Source organism: Spea bombifrons, chromosome 1 (assembly GCF_027358695.1).
Source record: "Spea bombifrons isolate aSpeBom1 chromosome 1, aSpeBom1.2.pri, whole genome shotgun sequence".
NCBI classification, from domain to species: Eukaryota; Metazoa; Chordata; class Amphibia; order Anura; family Pelobatidae; genus Spea; species Spea bombifrons.
The window spans coordinates 67,845,934-67,860,458 of record NC_071087.1 but is presented as its reverse complement, the minus strand read 5'-3'; the positions used below and the strand labels follow the sequence as shown (position 1 = coordinate 67,860,458).

General features: G+C 40.6%; 1 protein-coding gene across 2 annotated transcripts in view; it reads left to right on the top strand.

Annotated features, from left to right (window-relative positions):
* Nucleotides 1–2,950: 2,950 nt before the first annotated feature.
* Nucleotides 2,951–14,525, top strand: part of CFAP299 (cilia and flagella associated protein 299) — a 230,377-nt gene continuing 218,802 nt past the window's right edge. For both annotated transcript variants that reach the window (XM_053463225.1, XM_053463218.1), the window contains exon 1: nucleotides 2,951–3,081. In XM_053463225.1, coding sequence (XP_053319200.1) covers nucleotides 2,971–3,081 — 111 coding nt within the window. In that variant the 5' untranslated portion in view covers nucleotides 2,951–2,970. The remainder of the gene's footprint in view (nucleotides 3,082–14,525) is intronic.

Here is a 14,525-nt window from a genome sequence, read left to right as displayed (position 1 = left end):
AAGGGGGGGTAGGGAGGGAGTGGGTAGATCGTGAGAAGGGGGGTAGGGAAGGAGTGGGTAGATCATGAGAAGGGGGGGTAGGGAGGGAGTGGGTAGATCGTGAGAAGGGGGGGTAGGGAGGGAGTGGGTAGATCGTGAGAAGGGGGGGTAGGGAGGGAGTGGGTAGATCGTGAGAAGGGGGGGTAGGGAGGGAGTGGGTAGATCGTGAGAAGGGGGGTAGGGAGGGAGTGGGTAGATCGTGAGAAGGGGGGTAGGGAGGGAGAGGGTAGATCGTGAGAAGGGGGTTAGGGAGGGAGAGGGTAGATCGTGAGAAAGGGATAGATGGGTTGGGGGTGGGGTGGGGGGCCCTTAACAGATTCTCACACCGGGGCCCTGAGATTTCTAGTTACGCCCCTGCCTCCTACCCACAGACCTTGTCTCCCTTCACTACATTAACTCATTTCTCTGCTGTCACTGAAAATGATGTACATGCTCTTCTTCTTTCCTCTTGTCCAACCACATGCCCCTTGACCCGATCCCTTCCCATCACACCCAGTCTCTTTCATCTACACTTGTCCCTACTCTTATCTTCCTCTCCCATTGCTTTACTAACGTCTCTCCCCTCTGTCAGTCTCTTCACTGGCTGCCTGTGTGCTTCAGGATTCATTTCAAAATCCCGACTCTTACTTTCAAAGCCCTTTACAGTGGTTCCCCTTCCTACATCACCTCACTCAACTCTAAATACACTCCTAACCGGTCTCTCTACTCTTCCAATGATCTCCTTCTAGCCTCTCCTTTGATTTCAAGCTCTCATGAGCGCTTACAAGATTTCTCTAGGGCTGCCGCTATCCTCTGGAATGCCCTCCACCGGCCTATCCATCTCTCCCGCTGCGCTCGCCAGACACCAGAAGCGGTGGTAAGTCGGGGGGGGGGGTATTATGGGGGCTTAAGGCTTTTCTGGAGGCAGAGTGCCCCATGATATGCCTTTTAACCCCCTTCATGCCACTGTGCTTCTAGAAATGCCTTTTAACCCCCTATATGCCACTCTGTCCCATGATATGCCTTTTAACCCCTATATTAAATATTAAAAAATAGTTTACATGAATTAATAAAGAAATAAAAGTTTCTGACAAGAATATCGTGATGAATAATGTGGTCACTGTTTTGTTCCACTGAATAAAATGGAACTTTTTAATCTAAAATTGTTTGCAGTAGCAAATGTTTTGATTCCATTATGTGTAATGTATTTATTTTATTAGGGCCTTTTAACACTTTTGCTTTCTGGCATTTTAATACAAATAATGTGATAAAAAGAATGTTTTATAGTTATTTGTATGGCAAATAGTATGAAACGGGTTTGTATAAGGGGTGCGTGTGGGTATAAGAGCTCGACCGCGACATAAACTATATGGGGCTGGTACCCAAATGTTTCCAGGGCTGCTTTTCATTTCCAGTCCGGCCCTGCTTCGGTCCTTCAAAAAAAATCCCTCAAAATACACTTTAAGGACGCTTATAATATTGTACATTAACACCCCCCATATTCCTTTAGCTCACCTCTCTCACCTAGTCCCTATTCTGCAATACTTGGTCCATCCCTTACAATGTCATTTTTACTTTTTACCTATTGTTTAATACACCCCTAAATCCCTCTAGAATGTAAGCTCGTTTGAGCACGACTCTCCTCACCTGTTGTCTCTGTAAGTCAAACTGTTATGTTACATACTACTTGTTATGTCCTGTCTACTCATTGTACAGTGCTATGGAATTTGATGGCGCTATATAAATAATAATAATAACAACAGGACTTATTGGTGTTGGCAGCTGCTCTTTGTTTTCATCTTTCTTTAGCTTTCTTACATGCACAAACATATACCAAATTGCTCCTAATGAAATACCTTGAGTTGTCTTCTCTCCAAAAATAAATACTTTTGTGGGGGTATTTGGAGCTGGTGGGCTGCTAAACAGTCCCAAATTATAGGCTTTAGAAAATAAAATGTAAAAATTTGAATTATTGGAAAAGGGAATTGGCATGTTCCATTATGGGCCATGCAAATTTCAAAAACATGAAAAAAAAAACATATGCATTCTGGATATTTTCAAATTTGAGACACATTAATATATTTTAAGGTGTATTGGCCAATTGGACTGGTTCAGTTTATTATATTATAATAATAAAAATTTAGGGGATTTATTCTGATTGCCATATTTGGAGTCGGGAAGGAATTTTCCCCCTGGCATCTGCTTCATAAGGGTTTTTTGCCTTCCTCTGGATCAACACAGTAGGGACACAATATGTATATAGGTTGAACTTGATGGACTTTGGTCTTTTTTCAACCTTATGAACTATGTTACTATGTTACTATGTTAATATTAGAAAAATGTGCGCTTTTTAAAAATATTTTCATTATTTTAATGTATCATTCATACTAAATGTTGGACTATACATCTGTTTTCAGGTACAAAATACCCTCAGTAAAGAAGGGGTCAAGCAAAACTCACACACAGAGCAGGACTCAATCACTAAGAATGCCTTTTTATAGGACAGGGATTATATATAAATATATATATATATATATATATATATATATGTGTGTGTGTGTGTGTGTGTGTGTGTGTGTGTGTCAGTAATTCTTTACTATACTGGTTCCCTTGTTTGACAACACTATAGTCATGTATTTATTATTTTAATAATGTTACTATATCTTCAATCTAACCACTGGCTACATAAAGTCGGTATAAGACCTATGAGTGTCTATCATGCTGTGTTCTGTACCCTTCGGAAACAAGTGTTTATGTGCCTTATGTGACCCCAACGTCCCGTATACAGAAATACTTTCGCTTGACGCTTAGTTACAACCTCCTTGGCAAAAAGGGAGTGGGTTTACCATTAGCACGCTTCCTATTGGACGCCGTCATAGGAGCGGTTGTTGACTCTTTAATGTCTCGCCCGATTTTCCGTTGCTAGACACGCTGTGATCTTAGCAACTAAAGATGGCGGAAAAAGAGAGTGGTGCAGCAATGGATGAAATTATATCGCAGTTCAAAACATACGAGGATTTCTTGGACTCGCAGGTCACCTCTCTGGACCTCTACTATCTGGAGGTACACAATGACAACATTTGTGAACGTGGCAAATAATAGCACGCCTGATACTGGATCACTATATTGCTACAATGAATATATTTAGTAATAGTAATTTAAAGTTTTATTATCTCTCAGCACTAATGTGTTTGAATTATTACAGTCCCGATGGTATGAAATAATAGAGCATATCCCTGTCTAGGGCAAAAGTTGCAAATATCTTAAAGGGATGTCGATTCGGATATAATCAGATCATCTATATTACCGGTTTTTCATCGGGTTTTTAATTAAGAATTTTGTCACAGGCTATGTATAAAAATAATCACGTTTGCATTATTTTTTTGATCATTTTATGGAGCAACAAATCTCCATGCACTGCATAGTTAGCTTTGTCTTCGGAAAAGTATCTGCAATACCTGTGGTATTTAAATGTTTGTGTGTTCTCCATGGCAGGAAACCATGACGTGATTGCACCACAGATGTGAGGTGTCAATAGAAGCTGCCATGATTTTAAGGACTTCGTCTAATACGAGGTCTCAAGTGCTTGGTTGGGGGTGGCTGTATTGATTGATGTTAGGGTCGTAATTTAAATATGGCAAGAGTGGCATCTGTTTCAAGTGCCGCAAGCTGACTAGCATGCTTGAGTTGTTCAGCAGCAATGCCTCTGGACTCCTGATTTTAGAAGTGGATGTGCACAGGCTGCAGGGCCGATTCAAGGCTCTTTCGGGCCCTGGGCAAACAATATAATAGTGGGCCCCCCTCCTGTCCTGTAGTGTGTGTGTGTGTGGGGGGGGTGCTGTAGTGGGGAGTACAGGGGCTGTTGGTGGGGGGGGGGGCAGGGGGCTTGTAGTGGAGGGCCCACTAGCCCTGTTCCCCCCCACTAATAGCCTCTATCCCCCACCCCCCAACTACAGCCACTGTGTGGGGACAGGTGCTGTATGAGGGGTATAAAGGATATGGTGTGGGTTGAAAAGTGGCTGAGGGGAAAATAGTTGATTATAAAATTAAAAACAAAATGTAATAGAAAAAATATTAGAAGATGGCTGCTGGACGGTCTGCCGCCGCAGGTGATTAAAAGCGCAGAGGGGGCCCCAAATAGGGTGACCACATTTTTTTCTGTCATTCAGAGACAGACTATGAAGCAGATGAGATTACACAAACAGGTGTGTGTGTATGTATACATAATCCACACCACCACATACACATAAAATACCTTAAAATATAGAATATATTATATATATATATATAATCTCACATACACCCTGATTCACATATACTATTATATATTAATTATTAAGAAGCCTTGGAAACCATGTTGATTTCAGATTTAATAATATACATACACTCATTACAGACATGAGCAGATATAGAATGTTAACCCCTCTATTGGTATTGGACCCATCCCATTTTTTATTTGAGATGATCCAGGCTTTTCTGGTAGCTGACTTGAATGTGTATTGATCACACATACTATGATTAAGAAAATAGAAATGTATTTAAAACAATACATATTTAAAGGGGCCTCCTTAATGTGATTATAATATCAATAGATAAACTCTCTAGGTGCAAGAAAGATAGCTGTGGTCTACAACCCTGTAACAGTGCCAAAGAAAATAAAACAGTTGTGACTCTCTTAACTTATTATTTTGCCAGGTAATTTAAGCACTGTGGATATTTAATGTGTTATACTTACCTGCAACAGAGTAACACACAAAAACACACGCACAGACACTAACACAACTAAACATTCAACACTAACACACAGTAACACACACACACCCAGACACTCATATTAACATGCCCAGACACTTTTATTAACATAACCAGACACACTAATGCACAGAAAACAGACACTCACACTAATGCACAGAAAACACACACACTAGCATACATACTAACATACATAACATACACACTAACATACATAACATACACACTAACATACAGACTAACATACATAACATACACACTAACATACATACTAACACTAACACACACATCCAGACACCCACACTAGCACAGCTAGACATTCAAAACTAAAACACACTAACATTCACTAACATGCTCAGACACTAACACAACAAGACATTCAACACATTACACTTACACCAATGTGCCCATACACTCACACTAACACACAACTCCAAATGCTAACACATCCAGACACTCAAACTAACACAGCCACTCACTAACACACATGCCCACAGACACTTATACTAACATATCCAGAAACATATAGACACATCCAGCCACACTAAATACACACACACTAAAATACCCAATCACACACACTAACACTAAGACAATTTTTTCATTCTTTTCCCTTGCTGTATCTTTCTCACTTAGAGGCAGCATGGGAAACATTTGCTGATTTCCAAATTTATAATGTTTGTGTTGATGCAATTTGGTCTAAGATAAATTCAAGTTTACAAACACATATCCCTGTTATGTTCTAGAAGTGTGGCTTTAATGGAGTCTTTCAACCTTGGAATTTCACTCACAGGTTTAAAAACTTGAATGATGGCATCCATATAGTTCATAGGAGATGTATAGGACAGGGCTTGTGCCACCTTATTACCAGCAAATATTTGATTCTGTGTACAGAAGTACAACAGGCATAGATCAAAGAATCAAATAACTTCTAAGAATTACTACCTTAGTATTCCAATATTAGTTGCTGTGGTACCAAAGGGTTCCAAAGCAGCAATCAGAATTTGAGTAGCTACAGGAGGTGATGGAGCCAAGGTGTAACGGGAATCAGGATGATCACTCTATCCCTGCCTATTGTTGATATCTTAATCTTGCGACATTGTAAGCTCGCAAGGGCAGGGCCCTCTTCTCCTTTGCACCAGTTTGTTATTGTATGTGTTTCTAAATAGTTCTACTGACTGTAACAGCGCTGCAGAATCTGCCGGCGCTTTATAAATACATGTAATGTAGTACCGATGGCCGGCCTGGTTCTCAGATTAAATATGCTCTTCTGGGAAAAATCTCCATGCCACCGTACACAAGCAGCCTGCACCAGTCCAGTAGCAGGGAAAACACACACTTTATTCAGGTAGCACAGGGTTTTAAGAACAAAGTCAATAGAAGGACATTAACATAGATAAGCACTCTAATTGGGTTTCTAAACAGGGACTAATGAGAAGGGAAATAATAGGACAGGGAACCAATTATAAAATTCAAAGACAAACTAGGGAACCAATTACAAGACACATAAATGAACCAACGGTACTAAGGATATATATTAGGAAAGAGACCAGTGATCACTAGCCCCTAAACTTATAATTAGAGACTGTACAGGAATGTATACAGGCAGATAGATTAACCCCTTGTGGGGGTTGTGGCTGCCAAATGCTATGCTACACAAGGGTTGGGTTTAAACATAAATATGTGGTTTTATGTTGATGACATATTAAGGTAACACTCAGTCCATTGTTTACTGTACCCACATGCAATAATGACAACAGAGACAAACCCAGCCCCTAGGTTTGTGTGACCACTACACTTTCAAATTTATATGGATATAACGGGTTGTGAATGTCGGCAAGAAATCTGACGACACCAGTTCAATGAGTTGAGTAAGCAAGAGCTTCTTTATTCAAGTGCGCACAGGGGAGAGTCCAGTTCGCAGACTTCTCTCCCCCTCCTTAATTTTCTAACAATATATAGGCAAAGAAGCGCAAACAGTTATTAGCATATTGTCTAGCCATCTGTTGGTATATTTACTTTGATTTGCTGACACACACGGTTTAAAGAGGTGAAGAAAAAATAGCCCCCCCCCAGACATGTGCAATCTTTACTTACAGAAGGTCAAGAAAGGGACAACTTGTCCTTTGTCGTGGCGGACTCTGATTCTTTTGCAACAAGGCACTTAGAGCAAAGAAAACATACGAAAACATACCATATGTACACATTCTTCCGAGACACAAACAAGACATAAGTAAACTAAGAAATGAGGTAGACAGGTGATTGTAGTGTTATCTTATCTGCTATCAGCAGAATAAGCAATGAGGTAAAGATCACTGTGCTGACATCCAGAATCAGCAAAATTCAACTTCCACAGTCCCCCCTTTTTATTCTTACGGACTCACTGTAAGAATCAATTTCTTCAGAGTCCAGTGGAGTTATAAGTTGGCCAATTCCATGAGCCTTGCTCCTTCTCATATTGATCTTCCAACATGTCACTGTACAAAGTCTCTAGGGGAAACTCAAGTGGGAAGTCATCATCATATTTCTCCTCCTGTATCTGTGGCATTGCTCTTGTTGGTCCGAGACACTTTTGAATTAGTGTTTTGCAACAAACAACAATTACATAAATACATACAAAAGCCACAAGCAACAAAAACATACCAGACATCAGCTTTGCTCCAAGTGAATCAAATAGTCCGCCCAGACCAAAAGGATTCCAAGTAGTCTCCCTAGATCTAAGTCTTTTCTGAAGTTCGCTCACCTTTTCCATATCATGTTCTATGGATACACTATTGTCTACAATGTAAATATTCCCCTGTAAAAGGCTCTGCCTCTGCTGAGTATGCGGAATATATCCACAAACACAACAAGGCTCCGAAACATTAGAAGCATTATACACCTTTCTCAACATTTCTACAAAGGTATTATCTTTTTCCCAAGGAGAAGCGTGCAGATCACGTTTAATTCGTGAATGTATCTTATTCTCTGCCATATTTTTAGTAGGTTCTGATCTGAACACCTGAAAAGGACTGCAAAGAAAAAAGAAACAAATAACAAATACACTTAGTATAAAACAGGTAACCATAATATATTCAAACATTTTTGCACCTCCTGATGACCTCATTCTTCGTATCTTCACGAGGGGCTCTTGCCAATCTCGTCTTATGTTGGTTAACCAGCTGGGATTATTGTGCCCGATGGAATGGTTAACTTAGGAGCGTGGATTGGGTTTTGGCATCAATTTAAGATGAATGCAATGAATCCATGGTGTAATTTCAGCTACCTTTACTTGGTATGGACCTTTCCATCTGAGCTGAAGAGTCTTTTTCCGTTGGAAATGCTTTACCAGCACGTAATCACCTGGTTGGATGTGATGAATTGGTTTTTTCGTCCTCAGTGTTCGTGCGCACAGCAGCAACCTGGGATTTAAATTGCTCAAGAGATTTTATTAGTTTTTTACAATACATTTCTATTGTGTCATCAGTTAGAGCATGATCATGTCTTAGTAACTCTAGAGTATTAGCAGCTATCATGGGTCGACCCATTATGAGTTCATGAGGAGAACATTTAATAGCTGAGTGTCAGGCATTTCTTATTGACATTAAGGCTATAGGTAATGCATCTGGCCATTTTAAACCTGTCTCGGCACATATCTTGCTAATCTTATTCTTTAAGGTGCCGTTAGCGCGTTCTACTTTTCCTGCGCTTTGTGGATGGTAGGGACAATGTAAATGGTACACAATTCCTAGCCTATGTGCTATCTCCTGCACTATCTCAGCAGTAAAATGAGTTCCTTGATCAGAGTATATATGCTGAGGAATTCCATACCTAGGAATGAACTCTTGTAACAACTTTTTAGCAACTGTTAGAGCGTCTGCATGTTGGCAAGGATAGGCTTCTATCCAGCGGGAATATGTACACACCACCACTAGTACATATTGATAATGTAGAGATCTAGGCATTTCAATGAAATCAATTTGCAAATTTTTGAAGGGTCCTCGAGGACAGGGAGTCTTTCCAGTCCCATCAGTCGTCACCCTTTTCCCCACATTATATTGCTGACAAATTACACATTGTTTACAAAAATCTTGGACTATCTCACGTAATCTTGGGTACCACCATTCTTTTCTTAAGTGGTCCACCATTGCTTGGGTAGAGTTATGTGAAACTCCATGAGTGATCCTTAACATATAAGGTAATAGATCAGGTGGTAGGGCAAAGTTCCCATTTGGGCCTTCCCAGATTTTGCCTACTTGTTTGGCTCCCTTTTTTATCCAATCATCAACAATTTCCTTGGTTATTTGATCATAGAATTTTTCTAGTGCCAATGGAATATCTATTAGGTCGTCGGTCTGTCTCAGAGGATATGATCCCATTTCCTCTATAGGTCGCAGTGCAGCTTCTTTAGCTACTTTGTCTGCTAACCTGTTTCCTTCTGATTCCTTGTCATTTCCTTTAGTGTGTGCTGAAACCTTAACCACTGCTATTTCAGTTGGTAGCAACAATGCATTCAATAGAGCCTGTACATACTTGTGGTTTAGAATAGGAGACCCTGAAGAGGTTAAATAACCTCTGTATTTCCAGATTGCTCCAAAATCATGAACAACACCAAAAGCATATCGTGAGTCAGTGTAGATATTAACAGAACGACCAGCAGCCAAAATACATGCTCTAGTTAAAGCAACTAATTCAGCCACCTGTGCTGAACAGTGAGGTGTGAGAGCATTAGCTTCCACTTTTCCTTCTGATGTAACTACAGCATACCCAGTACAACGCCTGCCGTCAATATCCATAAATGAGGAACCATCTACAAAGTATTCAATATCAGGGTCAGTCAAAGGTCGCTCATACAATCGGTCGCGAGTAGTTTGTAATTGTTCTGTCAAAATCACACAATCATGAGGAGGTCCCTCCTCTGGATCTGGCAAAAGAGTGGCCGGGTTTAACACTGTGCACCGGTGGACGGTGGCATTGGGTGTACCCTGCAAAACAATCTCGTATTTAGTCAGCCTACTATTAGTAAATTATGTCGATCGATGGGTTAACAATGCACTCACTGCATGAGGAACCATCACTTTCAGTTCCTGTCCCTGAACTATGACCTGTGCTGATTTCACTAAGGCAGCAGCCGCCGCCACAGCCCGCAAACAAGGGGTTAATCCAGCTGCCACAGAATCAAGTGGAGTGCTATAGTAGGCAAGGGGTCTCTGTCCCTCTCTGTGGCTCTGGGTTAGTATTCCAGAGGCATTACCCTGTGTTTCATGACAAAACAAAGTAAATGGCATATCATAGTTAGGGAGCCCAAGAGCAGGGCACTACACAAAGCCTCTTTTAACTGAAAGGGTAAACCAATTCAGCATCGTCAGTATTAGGTTCAATACAGCCAGCATCGGCAAATTGTTATCAGTTTGTCTAGCAGATCTACAATTTCTAGCCAAATGCAATTTACAATTAAAACAAATAACATTCTTTCTAATTTCCTTTCTAGAGGAAGATTGTCCGTTATCTCCCACTACATCAGACAGAGAGTTCTGTGAATAGAACTGTCTGACTTTCCATCAACATTCTCTGTTCTTTCTCTCTAACTTTCTCTTGACGTTCCTTATTCACTTCCTTTTGCTTTTCAAAATGTTTAGCAGCTGCTATCATTTCAGAAAGCGGCTTCTCTTCCCATTGTAAAACATTATTAGTGACACCCTTATGGAAGTCTGGTAACAACCCTTTTACAAATCAAGATACAATCAACTGTCTTGCATTCACCTCTGGATCTCTCACACCACTATGTCCTATTACAACTTTCGCTACTCTATCAGCAAATTCACTTACTGATTCATTCTTTCCTGGCATTGTAGAGTTAATCGTTCCCCCGTCAGGTCGCTGTGGCCATGCAGTCCCACAAGCTTGTATTATACGATCTATTGTCTGTTGTCTCTCAGTACTCAATCTCTCAATAAACGGTTCATTTGCTCAAGGTGTTACATCAGGAATTCTGTTATAAGCTTCAATTAACTGTTTTCTCTCTGCGTCAGTCATAACCAAATCAAACAATTGCATAAAATCCTTTTTCACTGGATCATAAGGAATAGACACACTATGTAATTCTTTACAAAACTGACCAACAATTTCAGGTCTGGGGAATCGATCTTTCAACAGCCATAATTCCCCTGGTGTCCATGGATGATGGACAGATAGAGGTACACCTCTCTCATCTCTAGCCCCCCCAGCCTCTCTCATGGGCATAGCATGCACAAATGTTTTTTCCTCAGCATCAGAATCTGAATGAGGATCTAAATTGGGCTTTCTGGATCTGGTTCTACTTGATGGTCCTGTGGGCTGAATGTCGGACCTTGATATTCTAGGAGGATCAGGTTGCCTTTCTTGGTCTAGGGGTGAAATAGGAGCTGGTGGTACAAATGGGACAAGCTCCAAAGAAAGTGGCAATTCTGCTTCTGGACCTGCAGGGTGTTGATTAGAACCAGGCATATTAGGGTCTGCTGGTTGAGGTCCATTATATGGGGGTGGAAATAATTCTTGAGTCCATAGATCATATGGATCTAAGGATGGATATAGCGAATTATGGACCTTAGGTGGTCCTGGGGTTACAGACACCTCCTGTGCTTTCTTAGAAGTCTCAACAGGTTGAGGTGTTTGAGAACCCTTAAAGTTACCTGCCGGACGGCAAGGATATTGGGAATTGGCAGAACAGGTGGGGTCTAGTAACTTCTGCTGTTTCTGTCTTTTAACGTTGTCCCACCCTTCTTGATACCATTTCAAGAAAATCATTCTCTCATTCCTTTTCACATCACACATATTCAAACATTCTTTCAAATTATCTAATATTTCTACATTCAAACTACCGCCAGCTGGCCAAACATAACGGCTTTCATTATCCTCTTCAGATATTCGCTTCCAATGAGACATATATTTTCCTGCCTCTTTTCCATGTTTCCTTATCATATATTCTAAGGGCGTCCCCTTAGGCACATTTTTTGACAACAAACTCCCCATCTCCTCCGCTACAATAATCCGTGACTATGTACTTCAAAATATTTACACTAGTTCTCACCACTAGGTACTTTACAATAGCCAGTGATTATGTACTCAAATAATTACACTAGTCTCTCACAACTAGGTACTTTACAATGGTCCCTGACCATGTAGTAAACAATAATTACACTAGTCTCTCACAACTAGGTACTTTACAATGGTCCCTGACCATGTAGAAAACAATAATTACACTAGTCTCTCACAACTAGGTACTTTACAATGGTCCCTGACCATGTAGAAAACAATAATTACACTAGTCTCTCACAACTAGGTACTTTACAATGGTCCCTGACCATGTAGAAAACAATAATTACACTAGTCTCTCACAACTAGGTACTTTACAATGGTCCCTGACCATGTAGGAAACAATAATTACACTAGTCTCTCACAACTAGGTACTTTACAATGGTCCCTGACCATGTAGAAAACAATAATTACACTAGTCTCTCACAACTAGGTACTTTACAATGGTCCCTGACCATGTAGAAAACAATAGTTACAATTAAACAATTCAAGATCTTATAGGTCTTACTTACTCAACTCTGGATCCCGTCACCCGGATGGAATACCGAGGACGACCTTACCCTCATCCACCCAATAATTAAACTATAGGCATTTCAAAAGGTGCCTTACCTCTTTTTGATGGCCAAGGATTAGGTGGATCAAGGTTTAGTCCGCTCCTTCGGTTACCGCTTCCGAGACTGTTGGGATCCCGGACGAGCCCCCAAGTGTGAATGTCGGCAAGAAATCTGACGACACCAGTTCAATGAGTTGAGTAAGCAAGAGCTTCTTTATTCAAGTGCGCACAGGGGAGAGTCCAGTTCGCAGACTTCTCTCCCCCTCCTTAATTTTCTAACAATATATAGGCAAAGAAGCGCAAACAGTTATTAGCATATTGTCTAGCCATCTGTTGGTATATTTACTTTGATTTGCTGACACACACGGTTTAAAGAGGTGAAGAAAAAATAGCCCCCCCCCAGACATGTGCAATCTTTACTTACAGAAGGTCAAGAAAGGGACAACTTGTCCTTTGTCGTGGCGGACTCTGATTCTTTTGCAACAAGGCACTTAGAGCAAAGAAAACATACGAAAACATACCATATGTACACATTCTTCCGAGACACAAACAAGACATAAGTAAACTAAGAAATGAGGTAGACAGGTGATTGTAGTGTTATCTTATCTGCTATCAGCAGAATAAGCAATGAGGTAAAGATCACTGTGCTGACATCCAGAATCAGCAAAATTCAACTTCCACAGGGTGAAGGATCAAATTCCAGAATGATTGCTATTTGAAAAAATATTGTTGTAACATTAACTTGACCTAAATGCAATATAATACAATTTAATATTGTATCTGTAATATTGTATCAACAAGGCACACTGTTTCCAAGTATAAAAGAGCTGTATGGGGATAGAGACCCACTATGGAGTTGTGGAGTCAAGTACTTATTTTCCTGAAACATTTTAATTTTATAGCGTGACAGGAGGCTCATATTTTTCATATCTTCCTTTACTTAGACCTCACAGCAGCAAAGGAGAAAAATAATGTAAACAAATAACCAATCAGAGACAGCCTTAGCATAAATAAGTCCCATTCAGCAAGACTGCCTCCTCTTCCTTTGCTGCTCCTCAGGCAGGTCAGTCACATTTCTCTTATTTGTCTAGTGGGTGATTTTGCATGCTGTTTTGTCTTCTGAGACATTTGCTACCCACTTAATTAGTACTTCTGCAAAAAATACCAGACTTGGCTTAAATACATAAACATGGATTCTTTTTAAAAGTGTATGGTGTGTCATGTAGTACTGCTTTCTAACATTAGATGTCAGGATATGATTATGCAAGCATTACAAATTTCAGTGTTAAAGTATTTTTTTAAAGTACTTTACTAGGACACTTTGAAATACTATACACCAAATATGGCCAAAAGTATGTGGACGCCCTTCTAATTATATATTCCAGCCACTCCCTAACAGTTGTATAAAATCAAGCACATAGGAACATCTACACAGGTAAGCATTGGCAGTAGAATGGGTCATACTGAGGGGCTCAGCCCTGCCAAATCTGACTCTGTCCACTGTCCGTTCTATTATTGTGAAGTGCAAGTGTCTAGGAGTAACAACAGCTCAGCCACGGAGTGGTAGGTTACGCACACTTGCCAAGCGGGGCCGCCAAGTGCCGAAGCATGTAGTGTGTAAAACTCATTAGAAAACCATTTTGCAGTTATGTTTTATGTAATTTTTTTCCATGAAAACTGGTGTCACCCCAAACCTTTGAACAAGGGTGAATGCAAAACATTTGTAAATTCTTTTTTTTTTAGCAACCTGTGTAAGATATGCAATTTTAACTACCGTATTTGCTCGATTATAAGACGAAATGCCTTATTGCTTCCTATATGCCACTCTGCCCCATGTTATGCCTTTTAACCCCCTATATGCCACTCTGCCTCCAGAAGTGCCTTATACCCCTATATGCCTCTGGCACGCCTACCCACTCTGACACTTACCTACCCATACATTAACATACCCACTCTGACACTTACATACCCAGACACTGATATACCCACTCAGACACACTTCCAAACCAAGACACGCACTCAAGTAACTAAGGCACTCACTGCAATGCATCAGCAGGTGCTTACTGCAGCTCCCACGAGATTACGCTGTGTGACCCTGCTAGGCCCCGCCTCCTCCAGAAAATTAAAGAGGTACGTCTACCAGATCCTC